The following is a 27652-nucleotide window of genomic DNA, read 5'->3' as shown; positions in this document are numbered from 1 at the left end:
TGATTTGGCCAACGGCAGCAGGTTTACAGACTCTGACTCTAGATTTACTTCTAAAAGGCATACAGTAGGCTTATGTATTAAATATAGTTACAAGGACGAGCGCAAAGGACATTTTTTCTATAATTTTAGTTAGTTTAAGTTAGTTTTGTATGTAGCCTACACAATACAATTTCAGCTAGTTCTAATTTTTAAAAAACACTTGTTTTAATTTTTATTTTAGTTAATGAAAAAGGATTTTCGATTATAGTTTGTTTTTTTTCCCTTTGTTTTTGAGTTTTACAATTACAGCAAATATATATCTGTATAAAATAAAAAAACAAGAATATTTCTGTTGTGTAAACAACTTAAGACTGCATTTTTTACATCAAAATACACTAATATTGTTAAACTACAGTTGCAAAACTAGCATTGCAGTTTACTATTACAATTATGAGAGTTATAAAAAGTACATAGTTAAATTTATGGCAAATTACATTTTCAACAGCCATTAATTAGTCTTCTGTGCCTACATGAATCAGTATCAATTATGATCAAATATTGGTCCTTATATTATTATAAATGTAAGAAGCTTTTGATTATTTTGAATACCTATTTTGGCCTAGGGAGTTATCTGAGGACCAGATTGATTGGGAGACGGTTTGGGAACACATATTTTGTTCTTCAAAAAATTCAAATCACCAATTAATACATTTGATGTTCTGTCACAGATTGTACTGGATACCAAAGAAATGTTTTCTTTGTAAATTATCTCCAAGCCTCAATTGCAGCTAATTGCAACATGTTAGAACATTTATACATATGGTGTGGAAATGTGAGAAGAACTTCATCAATATTGTCTAAAATTATAGGAAAAGATATACCAAAGCAACCTGTTGTGCTACTTTTAAATGATGATTGTAGTTTGGGTTTGACAGAGCAACAAAGAAAGGTCTGGTTGGCAGGACTAACATCTGCTCAAAAGATAATTGGTGGTGTATGTGTATTCAACTTTTTATATGTTTTCTGTTAATTATTTGTCTTGATTGCTATGTTAAAGGCATAAACTTTAGCACTGCTGGGGGCTAGTGTGGGTTTTTTCCTGAGTGGGCTGGGGGGTTGAGCAGTAAATCTTGCTTTGTTTATTTAAAAGAATATTATAAAGATGATGTGACTATTCACATGTAAAATCAATAAAAAATTTATCACAAAAAAAAAAGAAAAAGCTTTTGATTTATAACATTACAAAATTTGTTATCACTTTTATTTAATTTAAGGTGCCCCTTGCTGACTTAAGCATTTAATTCTACCTTAAACCCATTTTCCACAAAAATGACAAAACAACCAAAATACATTTTTATATACTCTTGGTTACCAAATCAACATATTTGTATGATTTATTTGAAAGATATATAGATGATGTAGTTATGGATGATAACAAATCAGCTTAGCCATCTTTTTAAACTGCAGTCACTTTTAACTGTTCTCAATATTACTGTATTTCCGATCAAGTTAATGGAGTCTTGAGCCACAAAAAAACGATAATCCCAAACTTTTCACTGACAGCGAATGCAACATATAACCTTTAAAGTGAACTTCGCATGTGCTGACGCTTTCAAGCGCCCTTGGGGTTTCAAGAATTTGCTATCATCTATTTATAGATGCACTTATGTCAGCCTGGGTTTTGTATTTCATCCAATTAGTCACTATCAGAGAAGGAACATGTTGTCCTAGTCAAGCACAGCAACATGCAACATGTCCCGATTACAGCTCCCACCCATCCAGTCATCCATGCATTCAACCAGGCCAAATCAAGTCATTATCGCTACCGAGACCTTTTGCCCCCCCCTCCAGGGATACGTCTGCTGAACAATGTCTGAGAATTAGCTCTGACTAGATGGCCAACGGGCATTAGAGCTTGTGATTGCACAATAATCAGTATTGCATTTAGACTGTGATTGTCATTGAAGTTAAAGTGACCTGTAATGGGGCTGCTTAACAAGGTAAGTCATCGTTAGAGAAAGAACAGAAAACACTGATCAGTCAATCAAGAACAGCTTTTAAAGCTTAAATATATCAGCTTATTCAAACCTTTTTCAACCTATTTCAAACCTTTGGCTCTAGTAATAGCCTTATTTGATATCATCAATTGTGAGTCACAGATCTTTATGTGGGTAGTTGACAAATACGCAATAAAAATATAAGAAAAAAATGTGTTAGGGTATAAAAATATAAAGGCTCACTAACGTTAACAATGCTTTTATTAATTTTTTTAGATTTTAACTGAACTGTACCCAGTGTGCAAATTATACACTGATGATCACGAGATGACAACTGTTTCGGTTAGTTTGTGTAATTCATGCTTCACTCATTTATGTATATATTTTTAGTTATGTCTAGTTCATTAATAAAGCTTATATACGTTTTCAGCCTTTCGAGAAATATTTAGAGTATTCTGACCTACAGTATTCTCTGATTAGCTACTTCAGATGTTACAGTAAATTAAACTACAAACCATGTGTCTAATTTAACTTTATTTCATGCTAAATCTAGAACAAACACCTATTTTACAAGAAAACAAAGTCTTGTGAACACAATGTCTATCAGGGAACTAGATCTGCCAATTTCAGACTAGTTTCTCGAATAGACTGATTGGTGTGATTGTGCATTTACAATTGTTTGAACCATTATAGGGGTGGTCAAATGTACATTTTTGTTATGTATAATTTTAATTATATAAATCAGAGAGAAATATTTATCAGTATTAAAGGACTGACCCCCCTATACATCTTGTTTTGATGTCCTTCAAGGGGGATCAAGCATTAATTAGGAGAGTCAATTCCCCCCAAACCCCTGTAAAGCCTGATTTATACTTCTGCGTTGTGATTGGCATTACCCAAGGTGCATGCAAAGCACATATTTTGCGGTTTGTGTTGTTCTGCAATAACTCTTCAGAAACCTTAACTGGCAGTAGATGTTTATGTTCCTCTGTGTCAAGTTTCTTCACTGGTGTTTTGTTTTTTCTAAATGCTATCTAATGTACAAGTGACTCAAACTCGCTCATTTTGAAGCGGGAATCGACGGACATGCAAAAATTTTAATCATAAGATAAAAACAAAGCAATAGTTTGCATCTAGAGAGACGGGCTTGCATGAGTCTTTTTTTCTCCATGTCTTGTCAAACTTGTTGGACAATTGTAATAAATGGGATGTCACACCAAATGATAACAGAACTTCTCAAGAAAATTAAAGCTTATGTGGAATTGCAATCTAAAATTAGCATATACTGTAGTGTCAATCCAGAGGACATGATTTGCAGTAACAAAATTTATTAACTTCTTATGTGTTTACAAATATATGGATAAAAAATGATTGTCGTTTACTAAAATAGCCACATGTAAAATAATGCCTGAGGTATTTATAAATTATTACAGTTTTCTTTTTAATTTAGAAAAGCTGTAATTACTGTAAACTGTTCTTGAGACAGTCACACCAGACACAGTTTTGAGATTTGGCTCAATAAATGTTAAAAATTTAATAACATGGCCTGATTTATAACAAGAGGTCCATGGAAGACAAAGAAAAGTTTAACCATTAATTGTATGTTAAATGATGGCCATTCTAATTATATTTACTTTTGTCATGTGTGACCACGAAAATGTAGCACAACATCTGATGTAACCCATTTGTTGGTTTTGTCACGTATAAATGTCTATGACCCGTGTCGAGGGTTTCTTCACGAGCGCAGGGGAGATAATGATGTTTTGAACACTTGAAGGGATTATGAACTTAGTTTTAACAGCAGAAGTCGCTGTAAGTTTTACAAGAAGCCGAACTCTGCTTGCATCCAATTCCTTACAAATACCACTTGAACCTAAAATAATCATTATTAAAGATAGGAAAAGTTTCAATGAATTACAAGAGTGTTCATAGTGAGTTGTAAGGTGATCAAAAGTATCGAGTTTTGTACCAAAAAATTAATTACATTTTAAAAAATGCTAATTTCCCTTTAACATTTGAGCATTGTTGAGCACGTTTGTGAACACAGCTGATTGACCATAGGGTTCATGCTCAACAGAAATGCCTGGGATTGGCTGTTAACCACTCTTCACCGCTGTACACTGAGTGCAAAAACAGATACACGGACATTGAAGTGTTTTAAAGCCACGTAGATAAGTCGATCTATCAGTGGATCGCTTGTATGTCAGCTCATAGATAGACCAGCAGATGGACATGGCTTTGAAAAACTCCAGCGTCCATTTATCTTTGTTTTTATAAATATTATATATATTTATATATAAGTATAAATATTGGTACTGAGAGACATCACGTTGGGGCAGTGGGTAGCGCTGTCACCTCACAGCAAGAAGGTCGCTGGTTTGAGCCAAATTGTCCATAGTGTAAGTGTGTGAATGGGTCTGTATGGATGTTTCCAAGTGATGGGTTGCAGCTAGAAGGGCATCCGCTGCGTAAAACATATGCTTTATAAATTAGTGGTTCATTCTGCAGTGGCGACCCCAGATTAATAAAGGGACGAAGCCGAAAAGAAAGTGAATATTGGTTCTGGTTTATATTGGTACCAACTAGTACTTTTGGCAATCCTAGTGAGCTGTTTAGATTAATCTCATAACATAAAGCCAATTAGTGGGCATTCACACAGATTGCCCTTTCACAATATGTTACTTTTCTATTGTTTTTCAGTGTAAATAAATAATTGAAATAAGTGCATGACCACTATGCTTGCATCTTGTGTCTTTTGAAGCGCCCTGCTTATAAGAGCATCATTTTTTACTTACTGTAATTGCACTTCAATTTTTTCTATGTCAGTTTCAAAGCAGTGGACCAATCAGAAGAACTCAACTCAGAAGACCAATCAGAAGGATCAATCAACTACTGGAGCTACCCTCATGCTTCATGCTGTGCTTTAAAAAAAAAAAAACATTACTCATTGTTGCATCCAGAAATTTTTAGAAGCAATGATATGCTCTGAGTCTTTATGACTTAAGAAAACACACACACACGTGCTCTTCCTCTTGAGGATTTGAATGTACAGTAGAAAATGATCTTAGAGTGTCATCTGCTGTCAAAGACTAAGATCAGAATCTATTCAACAGAGAATAGTGATGCTTTTTCTCAGAATTGATTTTTCACCACAAAACGTACAAAATACTATGAATAACTTTAATCTATCTTAACCTTACAATACATCATTTTACAGTAAAATACTATTAAATTACAGTTACAGAATGACATGTGTTTACATCTGATTGTTCTTCACGGTTAATAATTAATTTTGTAGATTGTTTATAGATTTTCTTTTCTTTATATATAGAGCATTTCTATGTTTAGGGATGGCATGGTGACTCCGTGGTTAGCACTGTCGCCTGTCCCAGCTCGGTCAGCTTGCTTTTCTGTGTGGAGTTTGCATGTTCTCCCCATGTTGGCATGGGTTTCCTCCCGGTGCTCGAGTTTCCCCCACAGTCCAAAGACATGCACTATAGGAGAATTGATTAAACTAAATTGGCCGTACTGTAGTGTATGTGTGCAAATGTGAGAGTGTGTGGGTTTTTCCAAAATGCTGGATAAGTTGGCGATTCATTTTGCTGTGGCAACCCCTGATGAACAAAGGGACTTAACCGAAGAAAGGTGAATGAATAAATTTCTATGTTTACAAAAATTACTATACATTTACGTTAGTGATGTGTTTTTACTGTAAATGCATGTAAAATTAGTAAAATCTAAAATGCAGTTATTGTATTTTTAGTAGTAAGGTTTTGTTAAGCTCAAGTGCTGGTATTTTGGAAAGGTAGCTGCCCAGAGACAGCCTTTGTGCCTTTCTTTTTAAAAGTGTAGCAAAGTCAGCTGCTCAACTAAAAGTCATACTTTCAGCAAATATAAAACGCATTCTCCCCTAGAAAATCCAAATGCTCCCTTGTGTGAGTCAGAACGGTGCTGACGGTGAGCTAAATGCATCACTACTGCCACCGCTTAATAGACCGAGCCTATGAGTGTAATATCTAGGGCATTATAAAGAGAAAGCATTTGTCTGTTTCATGATTGTTTGTGTCTTTTATTGATGAAGGCTGCAGTAGGTCATCTCAGCACTGCTCTTGGCTGACGGACAGCAGCTGCTCCTATAAGCAGCTTTTTTTTTTTTTTCGAGAAAAGACTGGCAGCAGTTTGGTGTCCCTCCAGAGGGATGTGTTCATTAACATGTTGTGCCATGCTGCCTTTGACAGAGAAAGCAGTGAAAAATCCTCAACACTGAGAGACTGATTTACATGAGGGGGAATGAAATACAAAAACGCAGTACGGAGAAGATGAAGACATTAGAAGATTGTATATAACAGTGGTAGTTTAAGCAATTACACACCACACGAGAGATTAAAATCATACCAGCTGCTTTGTGACTTAAATGCTGTGCCTTTTATTAGTTTGCTTTCTTCTAATTTGTATAAAATCAAAATGATTTGACTGTAATTCTTCTTTGTATTTTAAAAAGTCAGTGGGTCCAATTAACCCCACTGACTTTTAATTTATGTATGCATTGAAACTTGAGTGCTGAATTCAATGTAAAATAAAAACTTGTCTAAATGTTAAAAATGTTTTGGTCAGTAAGATTGTTATATTGCAAGTAATGTTTGATTAAAATTACAGTTTTAAATATTAAATAAAAGTGATAATAAAAAAGATAATGTTTTCAATGTCACAAAATCTTTCAAATGTCCCTCTATTATGTATTTTTACTATTTTTGTCCATGTTGATAAAAATCGAAAAATTTGATTATTATCGATTATTTTTTCCGATTATTTATAAAAAAAAATAACTTTGACATTTTTAGGAATCTCTGATTAACAGAGAAATATGAGAAATATGTATTTTATCCTTATATGTATTTATTTGTCACATTTGATTCATTTAAAGGTGCTGTATGTAAGTTTTCGACTTTTCCAAAGCATAAAAATAGCATAATATGTTTGCAGATATTTAAGAAACATGCTAAGTGACCATTCTTGTTTATCTGAAAAACATTGCTAAAGTCAGATATTCTTCTTTAAAAACGTCTGTTACGTGCCCGAACGTCTGTCTTTGTTTTGGTCCCTTTAAGCTGCCCAATGCCACTTTAGCCAATTATTTTTCAGCACCCTGGGTTGCCTTTGTGGAAAACAGTGTATTTGATTTATTCGGTCAGGAAGGCTCTCAAAGTATCAAAGTACAGTAGCAGATTTCGATATGCGACGCAGCGTGAATTCCATAATTAGAAAATAATATAAATATTATGAATGTAAACATTAGGTGAGCAGGTTACATTATAACCCTGTGCCCAAACAACATGCCACGTCACGAAATCTGTAGTGATAAGCAATTGTTTGTACCAGAGGAAACATGGCAGAAAATTAAATACAGCCATTCGGAAGCATAGAATAGTGCACTCACTGCACTCAAAACAAATGGTAAGGTTTACAATCTAATTAATACACATTAAACCTTTAACATTAATAAATGTACATGCTGAATCACTGATGTGTATTAGCTTGAACTGAGTCACAGTAAGTCGAAATCAGCCTTAAATCAGCCTTTAGGCTCGACAGTAAGGCTCAATGCGAATTCTATTTTAGTACCCCTTCGCCTTGGCCCTTGAAACAGAGTGTGAAGGGGAAGGGCTTCAAGATGTACCCCTAAGAAATGGAACAGCACTTCAGCACATGCAAACGTCATCATATGTCATCACGATCGCTCTCAAAATGAATTAAGATCAGACGATCGCGATTGCTGTAGTGATTCCAGTGGTGTTATTTTTTGGTATTTATCTTCAGGAAATCACTGAAGGCATATATTATGTTATTATAATGATATAATGTGGAAATAAGCTCGTAACTGTATAGTGCATTTACACTGTGGCCATATTTATCTCTGTAAACACACGAAAATAACACTGACCTTTTTACAGTGACTGCTATAAGGTTATTCTCAGCCACTAGACTTTTCTGACAGGGTATTTGAGTGTCCTCGAGTGTCAGAATCCTGTGGGACTGCTATACAGGAGTTATTATGGATTAAAAAACAATAAATTTTGCTATTTAAATTTTAGCATTTATTTTAAAAGCATGATGGTAAAACACGAACGTGGTTATGAATGTATTAAAATATGTGCTTGATAGTTGTAAAAATTCGTAATAATGACAAAAAAAAAATACTAATTTGTGGATTTTCTTATGTTCAGATGCAGCTGTCCTGTCGTTGTGGCTGGTGTATTCTGGGAAATTTCCTTACCCCTTGGTTTCGAGCGTGGTCCTGAAAATTTTCAGTCTAAAGGGGTATCTAGCCCTTGCCCTTAGCACTACACCTTCAAGCTAAAGAGAATTGGGACACCCCTAAAACTTCACATGAACGCACAAAACCAGGGGTAGGGTTAGAACTGGCATTGGGCCTGAGGCACCTTTCTATTGGTGTCGTCAATCTGGCAATCTGCTCTTGCGTGTGTATTGCACCAGGAGTGCAATACCTAGTTCAACCACTGGGTGTCAAACTTACATACTGCACCTTTAATGCATCCTTGCTGAATCAAAGCAGTAATTTCTTCAATTAAAATCTATAATAACGAACAAGAAACACTTCACCTTAGTTAACATTTGTTGACATGAATTAGTGTTGAATAATACATTTACAGAATTTACATTTACTAATGCAGTGCATGTTTTGGATGTCTCCTTTGTCTGTTACACCCATTAGAGATCTTTCAGTGTCAACTAATGAGCTGATAATCTGAATCAGATTTGGTTAGGGAAATATGAAAAATGTGCAGAGCTGGTGGTCCTCGAGGAACGTGGCTGAGAAACACTATACTAATGCAAATTTGAAATGCAATATCAGTCAATGCACCGTGAAATAACAGCAACATTTAGATTAGCTATAATTAACAAAGACTAATATAAGCTGTAAACATGTTCATAAAACTGATACGACCTTATTATACTGAAATTATACCAAAAATAAATCTTACTAGTCCTATCTTTTTTCACCGTACAGTACTGCTGATCACAACACAAACTGAATCACTGGATGACACAAATGTCCTTCACATACACATACACATACACACACACACAAACACGAACTCACACACAGATTTTCGTGCACATGCTGGGCCTGACACTCAACAGGCTGCTCAGCTGACCTTTGTGCTTGCCCTTTTTCTCCTTCTTGGCGCTGCCAGTCTGAGGAGTGGAGGTAGGCGGCTTGGATTTTTTAGCCGAGCGAGGAGCCTGAACCTCTGCTACGGCTTTAACTTCTTCCTGTTCCGCTTCTTGTACTTAAAGAGGATCACGGCAGGAGTAGAGAAGATAGTAAGAGAATACAAAACAAGGAGGAAAATAAAGACAAGGGTTAAAATGAATGAGGAGAGGAAAGAGAGTTAGCAAAGACACAAAGCACAGCTGCAAGCCTAAAAAACCAAACATCTCACACTCCTGGATGCAGTTTTAATTGAAGGGGATTTTGCGGCTGTCAGAGCAACTGCAAAATCAAAGGATTGAGGGAAATTCATTCCTTCTCACAGCCTCTTTCTTTTAACTGTCCTTCAAGGCTGTGAGCTGCTGAGCTTTCTTTTTGCCACCGATCTAGGAGGACTCGTCTCAGCTTATAAATTCTGACAATACTCGCCAAAAAAAAATATCAATGTTACTTTGAGGCTTGTCAATCGCTATAGGGCATCACTAACACTGAACGGCATGAAAAGACAAGCCTGTCAGACAGAGTGAGAGAAAGGGGATCAATGCTTTAGTTATGAAAAGACACCAGAGACGTTGACTTTTGCTATTTTTGTACAAAGTGAGAGTGACTCAGAGAAATGAAGTTATTTTGTGTTACTCGTGCATTGAGGGGCTGAGGGCGTCTATTCACAGGTGAGTAAGCTGCTCTAATATAGTGCGTCTGTGCTGGAACCAAATTCTATACAAGGATATAATGGGTGCAAAAATATCTCTGTTGACAGAAAAACCACATGAGCCTCACAAGAGAGATCAACATGCCCTATAACATAAACAGCTGGATAGGTTGTTTGTCAGTTTTATGTAAGATATAATGCATTGTGTACTTTCATTATTGCTAAAATTCACTGATTGTGTAACTCGACTGTTAGAGCGCTGTGTAGTAGCACAACAATCGTGTGTTTGATCACTTACAGTAGAACAGCGGTCCCCAATCCCCAGGGCGCAGACTGGTACCAGACTGTGAATTAACTGGTAACAATTGGTATTAATTAAATCATTATTATTTTCTTTTTATTTATTATTTAAGTCTGAATGACTTTTTTTTTTTTAAATCTTATTTTTGAAAAATTTATGTGTTCTCTCGGTTATCTCAGTCACTTGAACGGCAAAATTGAATCTGTAAGCTAGCAAAAACACACGTCTTTGGAAAGTTTCTTTGCAAAAGGGGAAAAGGCCTCACGAGCTGCCAAGAAATGGATCCACAACCCATTTGTCAACAAATTAGGTGAATCAAGAATCAGAAGATCAACTGCTGGATATCGCAAATGGCAGCAGCTTAAGGGGTCGTTCACATATCATGTCTTTTCTGCACGCAAGTTCGTTATTTCCAATGGAGGCACACACATAATGGGAGTGATGCGTGTATACACTATCAGAAATAAAAGTACGCGAACTGTCACTGGGGTGGTACCTTTTTAAAATGTACATGTTTGTACTTAAAGGGTACCTCAAAAATATATGTGTATCTAAAAATAAAAAAATAAAAAAGTGGAACACTTTTGTACTTTTTAGGAAATAATATCAACCCTTGAGGTATTAATATGGACCCTTTAGTTACAAATTTGTACCTTTTGAAAAGGTAGCACCCTAGTGACAAATCACGTACCTTTATTGACTGTATGTAATATACACATTTTTCCATTTGAGTAGATTCATTACTTCAGAACAACACAGACAACCCAAACACTGCAGTGATTTTTTTTCCATAAATAAAACTTGTATCAGAGGTACAGCAATGTTTTGTCAGCTTGTCATCCTCTGACAAAATGGTTGATGCTCGCCTAGCAGTCTATGTAGAACCAACCCCTTCCACCTAAATTAGGTCTGTGGCGATAAAAAGATTGGGGACCACTGCAATAGATCACATGCATTGATAAAATGCATGCTTAGAAGAGACTGCAAATCATGTTCAAAAGCATATATTGAAATAGGAAGGTGAAAAAATGTGGGTAAGAAACAGTCTATAATATTCACACACACTGTGTTTAAATGATCCTGTATTTTGATTAGTTATTCCAGTCAGATGTAATTTCAGGGCAGTGTGCACAATTTTATTTTTATGTCAGCATGAGGGCGATTAACTTAGATATGTTGTATTTAGCTGCTTGCACAAGCAATCTATTTGGTTGTTTTTTTAGCACAGGCTCATTGGAAATATGTGCATCAGCCTACATTTTTGTGAAACATAAAAAAAAAGTTTTGTTGCACATTTCAGGTACATGTAAGCAGGTCTTATCTTTCAGATCACTTATCAAACCACAGTACTAAACTTTAACAGTACTAAAGAAAAAATATTATCAGATATACAGTGAAAATTAGTTTGCACTGAAAAAAATTCAAAGGGGGCTAATAATTCTGACTTTATCCCCCCTGAATTATTATTCCCCCCTTTATTTTTTTAACAGAGGCCAGATTTTTTTTAACACATTTCTTAACATAATAGTTTTAATAACCGATTTCTAATAACTGATTTATTTTATCTTAGCCATAAAGACAGTAAATAATATTTGACTAGATATTTTTCAGACACGTCTATACAGCTTAAAGTGACACTTAAAGGCTTAACTAGGTTAATTAGGTTAACAAGGCAGGTTAGGGCATCTATCAGATCTATCTATCTATCTTCTAACATCTATCAGAACTATCAGCAATATAAACTCAGGTTGGATGAGAGCCAAAGGTGCTTTCTCTTTGATGAGACAGCACAACACTGAGGAAAAAATGTAAATTATTAATAATCCTGTAAACCGCTAGTACCAACAGACATTCTTCTTTCATAACACAACACAAGCCTGCAAGAAATAAAGTCCCACAGCACAGGTTTCAAATGACCGGCATCAACTGAATGATGATTTAAGAGGCTGCTGTGGATTCAATACCAGTTAAACTCTGTCGACAACATCTGTGCATCATGTCAGCTGAAAATAAGTTTGAGATTGTCCCTCAGCTTGAAAAAACCTCCCCTGGTTCTTCAATAAAAGGATACTGTATCAAGAGACACACTGCAGGAATGTGACCCAGAATTTCTGATAAGGTCAGATATTTGTCATAGGCATTAGCATGTCATAACATGCATTGAAAGGCTGCTTGAAGTGTGCACAGCTTATTGTTTTTGTTAACCTAAACCATTCAAATGTATTGAGGGAAACAAAGACCAAATAAAATGAATTATAAATGCTACATTTTAAACCTAAACTGAGAGATAAGTCACAACTGACAGCAGTTCCAATGTACATTGCTAAGAGAAAAAAAAAGGCAAATTTAAGTCACAATGTTGAGTCACATGTTCTTATTTAATTTTAAAATAATGTCAAATAAGCTGTCGGTGGTCTAAAATAATGATTAGTTTCCATAAATCCCCTAACAATTTGTTTTATAAGTGTCATTATTAAAAATTATCACAAATCCAGTACATGACAAACTAATTTGTCAAGTCGACAAATTTGAAATTACAGTGATGTTTATATTATAGTCTATATGAGTTAGCTCTTATATATATATATATATATATATATATATATATATATATATATATATATATATATATTTTTTTTTTTTTTTTTTTTTTTTTTTTTTTTTTTCATTGATGAGAAATGAGCCTTTGATATACACATTGATAAGTTATTGAAAAAGCTTAGGCCGAAATTAGGTTTCTTATATCAGTCAAAAAAATTTTCCTTATAAAGCTCATAAGAAAATAGCAGAGAGTACATTCTTGTCTACAATTGATTATGGTGATCATTTATATATGCAGCATGCAGCTGCTACTCTACTTAGAAAACTAGATTCTGGTCATCATGCAGCAATACGCTTTGTTGAAGGTGCAGACTCACAGACGCATCACTGTATTTTGTACGATTCTTTAGATTGGTTATCTTTATAACAAGGAGGAAATTACATTTGCACTTATTTACTTTCAGGTTTACCATTCTATCTTTGTTACTTGCTAACATATCACATAAATAACCAACACACTTGATTTGGTTCCTGTATTCGTTTAACAGTGCCAAGGGTGTTGTCTGAACTTGGCAAATGTGCTTTTTCCTTTTATGCTTCTAAAGCTTGGAATGACCTGCAAAATCAACTCAATCTTGATACACTTCAGACTCAGAGTACATTTAAACATCTTCTGTACAGCATCTTCAAAGGATACTTGTAATTGTTTTTTATGATCTGACCTTTTTTATGAATGGTGATTTTTGTAATTGTGTAATATTGTTTTCTGTGATTTGTGTGTTAAATTTTATGTGCTGCCTGCCATCTTGACCAGGTCTCACTAGAAGAGACCGTACTGTCTCAATGTGATCTCCCGGCTACATAAAGGAAATAAATAAATAAACAACATTCATTACAAATATCAAGCCACAACAGATAAGCTCTAAATTCTCTCATTTTAAAGATCCCCTATTATGGAGTTTTGAAAATGGTCTTCCATACAGTGTAACAAAGCTCTAAGTGGATGAAAAGATCCAGCTGAGGTTTAAATCTGAAAGAGCACCGTGTTTAAAACAATTAATTCTTAAAAGAAAGAGTCAACTCAGAGTTGAATAAATAAATCGTCTTGTATCTGAATCTTTTGCCTGCTCATATATGAAGTGACGGATCTGGTTAAGCATGAACGCGCCCTTCCCCTCCACTAAAGGAGTGCGGAGGAGAGGATTGATCATAACACGAAGATTTGGATCACTGAGAGATGGCCAGAGATACAGGTGTGGGGAATAATTGGTTCATTCATTCATTAATTTTCTTGTCGGCTTAGTCTCTTTATTAATCTGGGGTCACTACAGCGGAATGAACCACCAACTTATCTAGCACGTTTTTACGCAGCGGATGCCTTTCCAGCTGCAACCCATCTCTGTGAAAAATAAATAGTTAATATTCACAATAATACCACAGTATACCATGTGCTGTGTTTGCTCCTGTCATTTTTTCTGATGATTAGCATAATAACCTAGCCTACAACGTGGAATTTGCCGGCTGTTTATTATTAAAGAAAGGATCAGCAAAGACTATTAATGTATGGAAATTTGTCAGACCTTGACAAGGACCAGTTTCTTCATCTTTCAGATCACAACATGTAAGTGTGATTAAAATGGTTGATTTCCTTGTTTTCTGTAGTTTGCACAGCTTGTGATGTATCTCTCAGGTTAAATCTTTATGGGGCTATTTACATATCGTGTCTAAAAAAACACGTTGAAATGTGCACTTCTTCCTTTACCAATTTAAATACGGTTACTGAATTTGCAATTTCTCGCCGTTTGTCGTTGCTATGGCCACCACCAGCTGTTCCTACACTGACGTGATAATAATGCATTCCCGCATCAGGCTCACACATATACTCTCTGCTACTTCATAGCCATGGTGAGCGCTTCTCTCCATCTCGTGCTGAACGCAGTCAACCAAATCGCAACAGAATGGGACATCGGACCAATCACTGCAGATTACCATCACACTAAGGAACAAATAATATGGGAGCCATTGAGATAACTAGGTAAAAATAAATGCATATTATAAGACATAGGTCTCAAACTTGATTCCTGGAGGGCCGCAGATCTGCAGTTTTGCTCCAACCCTAATCAAACACAGCTGATAATCAAGGTGTTCAAGACTAGTAGAGACCAGTGGCATAGATTTGGCATGGATGGAGAGGATGTGTCCCCACTAATATCCAGCAATTACTAAAATGTCCCCACTAATAATTGAATCACCTTAAAAATAAAATAATGCTCCATTAACCCTTTAGTAATCTAAGTTAAATCACATTCTATTCTCGGGTCCTTCCTCCCACAAACACACAAGGACAGTATGATTGGATTGGTGTTTACGTTTGCATGCGAGAGGCGCCAAAACAAGGAGTTTTTCCATTCCTTTTTCACTGTACAAGATTTGAAAATATGTAGCTACTTTTTAAAGGTTTAAGTTTTTAAAGTCAAGTTCGCCTGAAAGCCACCATAATACTGTTAACCAAGGCTGTGCAATTAATCGAAATTCAGTTTCAATTTTGCTATTTATGATTGTGAAAAATAATAATCGGGATGAAACGGTTTAATTGCGTCACATGTCTCTCTAAATTTCTCTACATCCATACTTCTCAAAGCCAGATTGCAGTATAATCATGTAAATTGACTTTTGCAGCATGGGACGTGTTTCATTAATTGTTATTTGTATTGTTAAGCATTTAGAGAAGTTGTGCTGTTCTATGCATGCGCTATAGGGATGCATGCCCCCACCAATGACAACAGCAAATCTACACCCTTGCTAGAGACTATTAAGCAGATATGAGTTGGAGGTGGTTGGAGATAAACGAGCTGTGGCCCTCCAGGAATTGAGTTTGAGACCACTGTTATAAAACAATGAAATTTTAATCTTGCATTCATATCAGCCTGTTAGTGGAGACCCCCAAAACCAAAATATGACCTTTTATAATGCATATTAGGGGATCTTTAAATTCTCATTTGACATAAATAAAAATGTGTGCACGCTTTACAAAATTTGCTTTCTTGATGTAAATATAATAGAATAAAAGTCACAGCATGTGAAACACAGAAAGCTCAAAAAGGTTTCATATGGAGTAGTGCTGGGAGCGCTAAACAATTCTGGGTGGTACAGCATAACCTATTTTCGGCTCATATTTTCGGCCAAAAATTTCTAGCAGCTGAAAATTTGGTGCATTACTAATATCAACACAATTACAGATCCCTCTAGTGGCATATTTCTGCTTTGTGATTGACTTTTAGATCAATACAGAGTGTAAACGTCCTGAGCTTATCATCGTTATCAACATATATTTTTTTCACAATTCAACATTTGATAGTGTCTATTGGCCCAGCACTTTAATTGTAAGCTCTAAAGTTATTAAAACTAAATATAAATAAATAGAAATGTAAAAAAGAAAAGAAAACAATCATAAAAAAATTAAGTTAAACTGAATGAATAAGATTTTTAGACTGACATGATCCACAAAATGCAGTTTTGCTGTCTCTGACACTCTGCCATCCTCTCTAGAACAGGCTATTTCATTGTGTAGGCCTCATCCATAGAGTCCCAAAATAGAAATATGGCACGGAAATGCGACAAGAACAGCTTAGAATAATGTTTGCTCACAAGTTGACCATGAGGAAAATGAAGAAAAGGCTTCTCGTAGCTTAGAGGAAAGACCCTGACACTGGCAAATGTTTTAATAGAGATGATTGAGGTCACTGTAGGAAGGGTTTATCTAGCAGTGAGCAGTCTAGGACAGAGATCAATAGAGTAACTCAAGCCAGTGCCGCTGGCAGAGCGAAGAATGGCACCATTGTTTGCCGAACAATCAGCAAACAAGCATTTCCATTTTCAATCACAAGCCTTTGTAGGGTTCTCTGTTTGAGCAGCTTGAGTCGATACTGGCATGTCAGTGTAATGACGGCTCGGAATATTGTCTCATGCCCTCGAGAGTGAATGTGACCCTCGAATCTGGAGTTGTGATAGTGTGTGTTGTATTTGAACTGTAGTTTGTACCGTGGTAGATGGTGCTGCTGTTTCCGCTGAGGTAGCTCTCCACGAGGGGAGCCTGTTCCTCTGACTGCCGGGTCCTGCGCACTCGAGAGCGGCCGTCCAGATTAGATTGCACCATCAGGGGCTCCTGGCGCTTCTTCTTCTGCTTCTGTTCCAGTAGAGCTCGCTTCAAACACATTAACAGTCAAGCATTAGCTTGAGGATACAGTGCACTGTAAAAAAGATCTGTTAATTAAGAGTTTCCATATTTTGTGATTGTATTTTGTATATTTACAGTTGTGAATTGCATCATGGGACCTTGATCTTGGCTCTGTTGACTTTTGATGTTGAAAGTTGAAATCTACAGTTTAACAAAGTGACTTTTATTGACATTTTTGTAGATTAATACTATAAAATATTATGTATAAGAAATAATATATAAAGAAATAAGTCTGTAAAATAACAGAAAATGTACTGGCAGTTTGTTACAAAGTTTTTGTACTTGTTATTTTTTGAGTTTGAGCTACTGTTACAGTAAAATCACATGCATTTCACTGGTAAAAAAAAAAACTTCAGACAGTGAAACATAAAAACCCCGCTGCCTACTAGCAATTCAGAAGTATTCTTGCAGCACGGACGGAACGCAAAAAGTAAATGTTTACAACAGCACTGGTTATGTACAACCTATATGCTTTGGGTTAAACTAATCACTCAACATACTGTTAAAGTATAAACACTTTTCTGGACACTCAAAGCGCTTTCTACATTTTTTTGGGGGGTCACCTCATCCACCACCAGTGTGCAGCATCCACCTGGATGATGCGATGGCAGCCATGTTGTGCCAGAATGCACACCACACACAAGCTGATTGGTAAAGAGGAGACAAAGTGATGAGGACACCTGGGATTTTTAACAACCACAGAGAGTCAGGATCTCAGTTTAATGTCTCTTATGAAAGACATCGCTCACTGAGCAGTGTAGAGTCCCCATCAATATACTGGGGCGTTAGGACCCACACAGACTGCAGGTTGAGCTCCCCCTGCTGGTCTCACTAACACCACTTCTGGCAGCAACCTACAGTAGCTTTGGCATATGGTCTCCCATCCAGTTACTGACTGGGCGTAGCAACACTGCATCAGCAACACTGTTTCTCCTTGACAAATTTGTTATTAGGTACTGGTATGGTTTTAAAGATTGTCATTTTTATTTATGTATTAATGTTAACATTTAAATTATATTTAAATGCACATATGTTGTGCAGAGAAATCTAAATATTTCCAGGGATCATGTACCAAACTACAATTTTCAAACTCTATGAAACTCAGAGCACATTGTGTGAGATGTATGAAATACTACAATGGAATGTGAACATACAGTATACACTACCTGACAAAAGTCTTGTCGCCTATCCAAGTTTTAGGAACAACAAATAATAACTTGACTTCTAGTTGATCATTTGGTATCAGAAGAAGCTTAAGTGAAAGGCAAAGGCCACTAGATTATGCTTATTTTACCATGTAAATAAATGCCTATAGTACTCACTAAAATATTTCCTAAAGGCACAACAAAAAGTACAACAACAGTTTCGTCAGGAAAAAATATTACTAAATGCATTTATAATCTGATTTCAAACATCTGTTTTAAATAAATTATTTTACTACTCCTGAAATATACTGATATACTGAAAATAAAACACAGAAATGTAACTTTGAAAACAGATAAAAAGGAACATACATTCTTTTTCAAATGCGTATATTACAAATATGTGTGATAATCAAGATAAATTGTTAAAATATACAAAACATACGTACAAAAGTTTCACATTTGACAAAACTTGTATTACTGTTTGACTGCATTTGTAATCAAATTAATTAAAAAAGGATCATTGCCACAAACGAGAGAACTTTCTCAAATGAAGCTCCGTGACTCACAGCACTGAAGTTTTCCATTCCTTTAATTTTCCCTCGAGAAATCTCTGACGGGGTCTAACTGACCTCAATAGCTTGACAAGTCATTTAACTATATGCTTTAATGAAGACATTCTTCATGGAGTAAAAAGTATTGGGTAATATTAAAGTTAAATAAAGTTAAATGTGACTATTAGCAGTAGTTCTCCCCTCTCTCGTCAAATAAATGAGCTTTCAGCATTCATCCATGATAATAATAAGTTACAAAATTATTCCATTAACTTTTCCATTAAAGAAAAAAAGAATATTAATTAAAAAAATCCTTATTTAAGCTTAAAACTTTCAAGCTTCAGCAAGACGAGAAAAAAGCCCATATAAGAACCAAGCACTGTGTCAATTCTTTATGAAATTTTCAGTGTCCCAGAACCAGTACAAGCCTTGCTTTCACACACGACTGCATGTTCAACCCAGCATGGGTTTCCCCACACAACATTCTTCATTTTCACAGCAACCTGATGTTATGTAAAGCTACAGTCAAGAGTTCCAATGCTGGAGTCTATTAAACATTAAAGAAATCCTTGAGCCAGCAGTGGGCTTGAGACCGGCTCTGTCCAGTCAGGCAGAAAAACTCTTTCTTCCCCTGTGCTAGCAGGTGGTGGAGCAAATGAAAAACCCTTAAACCAGAAAACGAGCCTACATACTGCAAGCAGAAACATGTCATTAGCAGCTATAAAATCCATAATCCAGCTAATACAGATTCTTAGGGCTTTATCTTACCGATTTAAGCAAACGGTCTAAATATCATAGAGCTGGTGCACTTAGGGCATACCTGAATTCACAATTGCTATTTTAAGGATGGGGAAAACTCTCCTAATGAGTTATGGATGTGTTTTGAAGTCTCATCTGCTGTTCCCTTAAGAGCAAGTGGCTGTCGCAACATGGAATACTTTGTGTCTTCCATGAATTTCTTGCTTCACTAGCGAAGAAACAGATCTGCTAGTGTGCAAGGTTCAAACTTACCAGCAGACCTTTAATTTTTCATGTTAAAAGGTGTTTATGTGATGCTGCACATCCCTGTGTGTGTAATAAGCAATCAACACATTCTTTAAAAAAAATTGACTTTATATCAGCGTCTTCCAAAAGTGGGGTCCTGGCCCACAAGGGGGCCTCAGCAAGCTCTGTGGTGGGGGGGGGGGGGGGGGGGGGGGGGTCGCGTCATATTTTAAATTATTTTAGCAATGGACAATAAGGAGAACAATCATTTTACGTTGCTTTCTTTATAGTTTGTGTACATTACAAGTTCTAAAAAACAAGAAAATCTTGACAATAAAATTAACGTCGATGTTAAAGAAACACTTTTTAGAGCTCAATCTTCACTTAGCTTCAAAATTCATTTTCAACTAAGATTTTGAGGGGTTTGAGGTAACCACCTATAGCAGGAGTGTATTTCATTCATGCTTTGGGTGTTGGCAGTTTTATTAATGTTTGTTTGTTTGTTTGTTTGTTTGTTTGTTTGTTTGTTTGTTTGTTTGTTTGTTTGTTTGTTTGTTTGTTTGTTTGTTTGTTTGTTTGTTTGTTTGTTTGTTTGTTTGTAATGCTGTGCTGTGTTGTGTTGTGTAATGTGCTTGTTGCTTACTCATTGAGCTACAATATGCTTGCGAATGGTACAGATAGTTCTGAGATCAGTCCCAGAGTCAACAGTAAGCATTGTTAAGTTCAGGGGTGTCCAAACTCAGTCCTGGAGGGCCGGTGTCCAGCATATTTTAGTTCCAACCCCAATTAAACACATGAACCAGCTAATCAAGCTCTTGCTAGATGTACTAGGAACTTCCAGGCAGGTGTGTTAAAGGAAGTTGGAGTTAAACTCTGCTGGACACCGGCCCTCCAGGACCAAGTTTGGACACCCCTGGTGAAGTTGGAACTCTACTTGCTCTAATTGAAAAACTACATTAATTAAATTAGTCACACTTTACAATAAGGTTCATTAGTTAATGTTAATTAATGCATTTACTAACATGAACAAACAATGAACAATACATCTACTACTGTATTTGTTCATGTTAGTAAACGTTAGTTAATGAAAATACAGTTGTTCATTGTTAGTTCATGTTAACTCATGGTGCATTAACTAATGTTAACAAGCATGGACTTGGATGTAAATAGTCCATTAGTAAATGTTCAATTAATATTGATTAATAAATGTTGTACATGTGTTGTTCATGATTAGTTCATGTTAGTAAATGCATTAACTAATGAACCTTATTGTAAAGTGTTACCATTAAATTTAAGTGTATTATTTCTAATACTGCTAGGGGACAATCAAGGTTTCGTCTGGACACTATTCTTGCAATAAAATGAGAACAGCAACTACACATTCATTTAAGATGAAGACACACTGCTTGGTTTTCAGTAACTAATGTGCTCACTCAATCATTTTTTACTCTTTAAAATTATGATGGCTTATTTTTATTTAACCCATTCTCTCATATGTCGATACTACTTTAACTTACAGGTGCAGTGTTTCCACTACCATCATATTAGGTTGGTGTTTTCTATATATGCGTTATTTTCTGTGGCAGTTCATTCCACTGTGGCAACACCTGATAAATAAAGGCATTAGGCCAGAGTTAAATGATTGGATAAATTATTTTCTGTAAAGCTGCTTCTGACCAAGACACTTTCACACCAAAGGGATGTGTTTAAGGTATTAAATGCAGCATACTTCATTTATTCTCTTAGATGAGGCAAGATCTTCTCTTATGGTTCATACCTAAAGGGAAAATGTGCTCTATGCATTATAAAACTTGAAGCATTAGAATCGGAACTCAGTATCAGCCAATCACCATAACAAGGAATCGATACTCAAAATCACCTGATTAAATCCTGATCAGAGCATCCCTAGCTTTGACGCAACTTGTTGTGGGTTCATTGTTATGGGTTCATTTTAAGCCAGCTCTATTGTAAATTTATTGAGCAATAGTTGAGTTCAATAAAACAGCCCAGCATGTTATGTTAAACATTTAACCCAACCTAGCTAGGTCAAAACCATCCTGTGCTGGGTTTGTTCTTTATTTGATCCTTTGTTGGGTTGCAAAAAAAGGACCCAGACTGGACTATTTTTAACCGTGTTTATGGCACATTTGTAATTATGAATTATGTTGCCTCCTGGATTGACTGTCCACTGGGTCAATTTTCTGCCACATCTCAATTAAATTCTTTTATTTTTTAATTGGATACAGAACAATGATTTGATGCAGATCTGAGTACAGTTGTCATGTTTGAGTACTGCATATCAAAGCAAATCAAACTAAGGAAAAAACACCATTCCATTTCTAAACCTTTGTGTGTGTTGTTTTATGTGGAGTCTGTTAAAAAAAAAAAAACCTTATTAAACATTATGTGATGTAGCATGCCTCCAGTTACAATACGCTCTATGCTTGCTTACTTTGAATTGAAGCTGTCACATTCTGTGAACTTTAGTCCCAAAAGCAAAATAAATGTGGTTTGATAGTTTCTTATGTGATGTGACAGACTGCTGTCAAGCCTACGTTCAAGCAGAATATAGATTGATCTTCTCTTCCTCTTTATTCCTAGTTATATTAAGACACAAACATAAATAATAGTATTTTAAAAGAAGCATTGCAATATACTAAACTGCACTTTATAATGGCTCACTCTGTGTTTCTACTGTGAAAAGTTTAAACGCCTTGTAATAAACAATGTGTCAAATAATATTACATTCGCCTCAGGAAAACCATTTAGTGCCTATTGTTTGTCAACTAAAAAAACAAAGGATTTGAGAAATGCACTGTATTATATAATGATCACAATCTTTATATTTTCATTCATTATATATACTGCAGGCGACACAGTGGCGCAGTACATAGTGCTGTCGCCTCAGGGCAAGAAGGTCGCTGATTCAAGCCTGGGTCAGATGGCCTTTCTGTGTGGAGTTTGCATGTTCTCCTTGTGTTCGTGTGGGTTTCCTCCGGGCGCTCCGGTTTCCCCCACAGTTTAAAGACATGTGGTACAGGTAAATTGGGTAGGCCAAATTGTCCTTAGTGTATGAGTGTGAATGAGTGTGTGTTTCCCAGAAATGGGTTGCCGCTGGAAAGGCATCCGCTGAGTAAAAACGTGATGGATAAGTTGGCGGTTCATTCCGCTGAGGCGACCCCGGATTAATAAAGGGACAAAGTCAGAAAAAGTTAATGAATGAATATATACTGCATGTTAGAATAAATCTGTCATGTTAAGATTGTCTAAATATCATCCAATGTATAATGTAGAACTATGAATATATAATAAAAAAACACTGCAAAAAAATTCTTAATTTAATTACTTGTATACATTAACTACATTTGGACACTTTCATTTTAGCCCTTATTAGTACAGTGATGTACAGCATCAGTTGGCATGGTCTGCACCTGATATGCAGACCAAAAGAGGTTACATAAAAATTACATGATCACATTACATTTATTATTTTAAATTAGTGGAAGTCAGAGTATGTTGTTTAATTTTTTTATATAAAAATATTTGTTATACATGTTTCAGGTCACTGTCATCATAACAGACACTTGCACGAGTATTGCATATTTACAACCAGACACTTTCTTATGCTGTGTTCACACCAGACGCGAATAAAGCGTCAAGAGCGAGTGATTACCATGTTCAAGTCAATGCAAAGATGTGAAGAGACATCATGCGATGCAATTCGCATAAATAAGGCAGCGTGAACGATGTGATTCACACGAATGAAGCTGTGCAAGTCGAGCATTTTGTGCGTATCACATGAATCGCTTGAGTTGGAAAGTCTGAACTTTAGCTTGCTCTTGCAGGGGCCTGATTATGACGTAACACCTGTTGTTGGTGTCCTGAGGGCAAATCCTCTTGCTGACAACAGACAATTGACAAATTTATCAAACTGGGCACAGCTCTGTCTGATGCACCGCTGAAAGCTTCCATCATCCAGGTATAGTTTGTGGAGGAGTTTGAAACAGCCTGTATTCGGAGCAATATGGATAGCCCTTAAAATAAGATTGCGAAGACGATTTCCCTCAGTAGTAATTTCTTATGTGGTAATACACCTTACTCATTACAAGTTGATGAACTCAGAGATCTGGGTGCACCTCTGAAAGGATATAGTGGACTCAGACAAAGCGCCGAACAAATATACACTGTTTTTCAGCCTTCCTAAGCACATAAAGCATAACCACTATCTCAATAAAATCCATTTCAGCCATTTAGCAATGAAGATAGAGTCACCGGGCAAAACAGAAGCCCTGCTCATGACACGAATCCGCTTCTATTTTGAAGTAAATTAGACATGAGAATTAGGCTAATTTGACAAACGAATGAAGCAAGTAAACTCAAAATGTTCACGCGTCTATTTACTCGCAAATATCGCAATTTATTAACGCATGCCGCATATAGTGTTAACACAGCATTACAATCACTCATTATGTGCTTGACACAGGTGAGTGGGCTTGACAAACCACCTGAAGAAACACTCTTCTCTCTCCCCCTACTACTGTAAGGCCTCTTAAATTGTAAGTCACTTTGGACAAAAGCGTCTGCTATATGACTAAATGTAAATGTAATCTGAATGACAATGTAATATAATTTCACTCACAAGGAATTTACAGCAATAAAAGTTTTCATACATTTATAAAGTTATATTTGAAATAGTGTACTTTGATGTAGGTACCAAAATGGGACAATAACGAAGTGAACTCAAAATCCATAAATCAAAACTGATTAGTATGATCGGTGTCAACATCCTGTCCTACTTTTTTCTTCATAGTTTCACAGAGATAACGTTAAAACAAACCAGTTAAAACCCTCTGATACATCCTGTGATTTGGTTTGGCTCAAAAATTTGTCATCTTCACACGGAAACAATGACTTTTTTGTCTGTTTTTAATAAGGCTTCATGTTCCTACAAGATTGCATCTCCCTCGGGGGCTTTCTAAACAAAGCTCGTTCTATTGGCGGCACCTCGTTGCTTGGGGAAACATGCCTTTGTGCAGCGCGCGCAGATCCCCATATTGATGTTCTAATAAAAAGTTGTTTATCTGCGAACACATTGCCTAAACACGTTCACCGTCTGTGCTCTCCTCTGTTCTCAAAGCTGATGCTAAACAGCGCTGCCAAATAAGCCATAACATTTGCGGTATCAATAAAATGCATCGTTTGGAGTACGTGCTCACGCAGCACCTTAAAATTCATTGAAATGCAGTTGTCAAAGGCTCCTGAGGCAACAGAGTGCACAAAAAGCCTAGCTAAGGTGATGCTTAACAGTTTCAGGCTGGGCTCCTTCAAGGTTATTATGAAAGCAGGATAGCAATAAACATGGTAATTTGGTCTCATGGTCTTCTGAAGAGAGTAGGAGGTTCATTAAAGAGCAGTGGAGCGCTCTGGGCTAAAGCTATTGGTTAGGAGAAAATGATGCTCATCTCCCTATCCAGCTGCAGGAACCGCTGGTGTTTACAGGACACAAACAAATGCAAAGCATCCTCGAGGGCAAACTCTCACTGCAGAGGGAAAGAACACGAAGGCTTGTGTATCTAATGTGCACGGCTCATTAAAATCCTATCTACCATCTACAGCCCACCTCTAGACACTTTTCGATGGATGAAGAAAGGAAGGACTTTGACAGAAAAAGAATTCGGAGCTGTCAGCTTCCTCTGATAAAAGGCATCGAGGCATCCAGGCGCCTGCTCTTTCTGTTTCCTCTAACACCCTAAATCGGTTCCAGCGCTGTGGTTCTGATGCTTTAAAAATGCACCACTGAATCTTTTTTTATATATATATCTGTCTGAAATTTGAGCAAACCAAACTAAATCTGTTTGAATAACACTGATTGTAAAAAAAAATGGTCATTATTTAAACATTTCATTACTTCTCAGTTAACTTACAATAAAATGGCTAGCTAAATAGGACAAATATGGCAGTTCACAAAAATACACACACATACACACACAAACACATATTCGCTCTACCCCTAAACCTAACCCCCAAATTTTTTATGTCAAAAGATCCTGTTAAGATTTTTGAGCATTGTGAATTACAAGAGACATGCTTTACCTATATCATACCCATGTCATTATACAATTTTATGTCTTCTTAAACCACATAAACCTGTACACAAATATATACACTCACCGGCCACTTTATTAGGTACACCTGTCCAACTGCTTGTTAACGCAAATTTCTAATCAGCCAATCACATGGAAGCAACTTAATGCATTTAGGCATGTAGACATGATCAAGATGATCTGTTGCAGTCCAAACCAAGCATCAGAAAAGGGAAGAAAGGTGATTCAGGTGACTTTGAATGTGGCATGGTTGTTGGTGCCAGACGGGCTGGTCTGAGTATTTTAGAAACTGCTGATCAACTGGGATTTTCATGCACAACCATCTTTAGGGTTTACTGAGAATGGTCAGACAAAGAGAAAATATCCAGTAAGCAGCAGTTCTGTGGGCGCAAGTGCCTTGTTGATGTCAGAGGCCAGAATGGCCAGACTGGCTTGAGCTGATAGAAAGGCAACAGTATCTTAAATAACTTTGTTACAACCGAGGTATACAGAAGAGGATCTCTGAACCCACAACATGTCCAACCTTGAGGCGGATGGGGTAGGGCAGCAGAAGAGCACACCGGTTACCACTTCTGTCAGCTAAGAACAGGAAACTGAGGCTACAATTCTCACAGGCTGACCAAAATTGGATAATAGAAGATTGGAAAAACGTTGCCTGGTCTGATGAGTCTCAATTTCTGCTGCAACATTTGGATGATAGGGTCAGAATTATTGCCTTGTATTAAAGGTTCAGGCTGGTGGTGGTGGTGTAATAATGTGGGGGATATTTTCTTGGCACACTTTGGGCCCATTAGTATCATTTAAGCATTGTGTCAATGCCACAGCCTACCTGAGTATTGTTGCTGACCATGTCCATCCCTTTATGACCACAATGTACTCATCTTCTGACGGCTACTACCAGCAGGATAACGCGCCATGTCATAAAGCTTGAATCAACTCAGACTGGTTTCTTGAACAGGACAACGAGTTCACTGTACTGTAACGGCCACCACAGTCACCAGATCTCAATCCAAAAGAGCACCCTTGGGATGTGGTGGAATGGGATATTTGCATCACGGATGTGCAGCCAACAAATCTGCAGCAACAGCTTGATGCTACCATGTCAATATGGACCAAAATCTCTGAGGATTATTTCCACTACCTCGTTGAATCTATGTCACAAAAGATTCTGAAGGCAAAAGGGGGTCCAACCCAATACTAGCAAGGTGTACCGAATAAAGTGGCCGGTGAATGTATAAAACATATGTAGACTAAAGATTTGCACAGTGGTGTTTGTTTTGACCATGATATGTTTAATAGATAATTAAAGGATAGTCTAAGTCTTAGTTAAACATCTAAATAATTAAATTCTGGTACACAAAGGTTAATTATTTGAATGCAAAAACAAGCTCAGTGTGTTAAATATATTCCTGAAATCCTTCTTCTTCTTCAGCCTTATTCCCATGTGGTTGCGGGGTCGGCTCTTTGGAACAAGCCATTTTAGACTTGTCCATATAATAACAACTTTTTTACACATTCCGGCCAGCCTGTGGTCTGGGCCTGTCAACCTCATACACTACGGACAATTTACCCTACCCAATTCACCTGCAGCATGTCTTTGGACTGTGGGGCAAACCAGAGCACCCGGGGGAAACCCACGCAAACGCAGGGAGAACATGCAAACTCCTCACAGAAATGCCAACTGAGCAGAGGTTCGAACCAGCGACCTTCTTGCTGTGAGGCGACAGCACTACCTACTGCGCCACTACTTCGCCCCATATTCCTGAAATTCCTAATATTTGCAAACCAGTAAATGCATTTCTCAAAATATTTTGTACTAGAGCATCACTCCATACACTACCTGCTCTAGTATATATACTAACTCTCTCAAAATCATTAAATCATCTCTGAACAGTAAGCATTTGTGTCAGTGAAGATGAGAATGTCA

At 36.6% G+C, this 27652-nt stretch overlaps 1 protein-coding gene across 6 annotated transcripts in view; it reads right to left on the bottom strand.

The window, feature by feature from the left end:
* The window catches only part of tub (TUB bipartite transcription factor), a 153778-nt gene that overhangs the window by 18974 nt on the left and 107152 nt on the right, over positions 1-27652 (bottom strand). For 4 of the 6 annotated variants that reach the window (XM_009303181.5, XM_692022.8, XM_009303182.5 and 1 more), the window contains exons 3-4: positions 16746-16908; positions 9155-9289 (exon numbers count right to left, since the gene is read on the bottom strand). In XM_009303181.5, coding sequence (XP_009301456.1) covers positions 9155-9289; positions 16746-16908 — 298 coding nt within the window. The remainder of the gene's footprint in view (positions 1-9154; positions 9290-16745; positions 16909-27652) is intronic. The other 2 variants (XM_073908529.1, XM_073908530.1) reach the window with 1 other exon arrangement.

This window comes from Danio rerio, chromosome 7 (assembly GCF_049306965.1).
Source record: "Danio rerio strain Tuebingen ecotype United States chromosome 7, GRCz12tu, whole genome shotgun sequence".
In the NCBI taxonomy this organism is placed as follows: Eukaryota; Metazoa; Chordata; class Actinopteri; order Cypriniformes; family Danionidae; genus Danio; species Danio rerio.
Note: the sequence above shows the minus strand (reverse complement) of the source record. Positions and strands in the feature narration are given on the sequence as shown.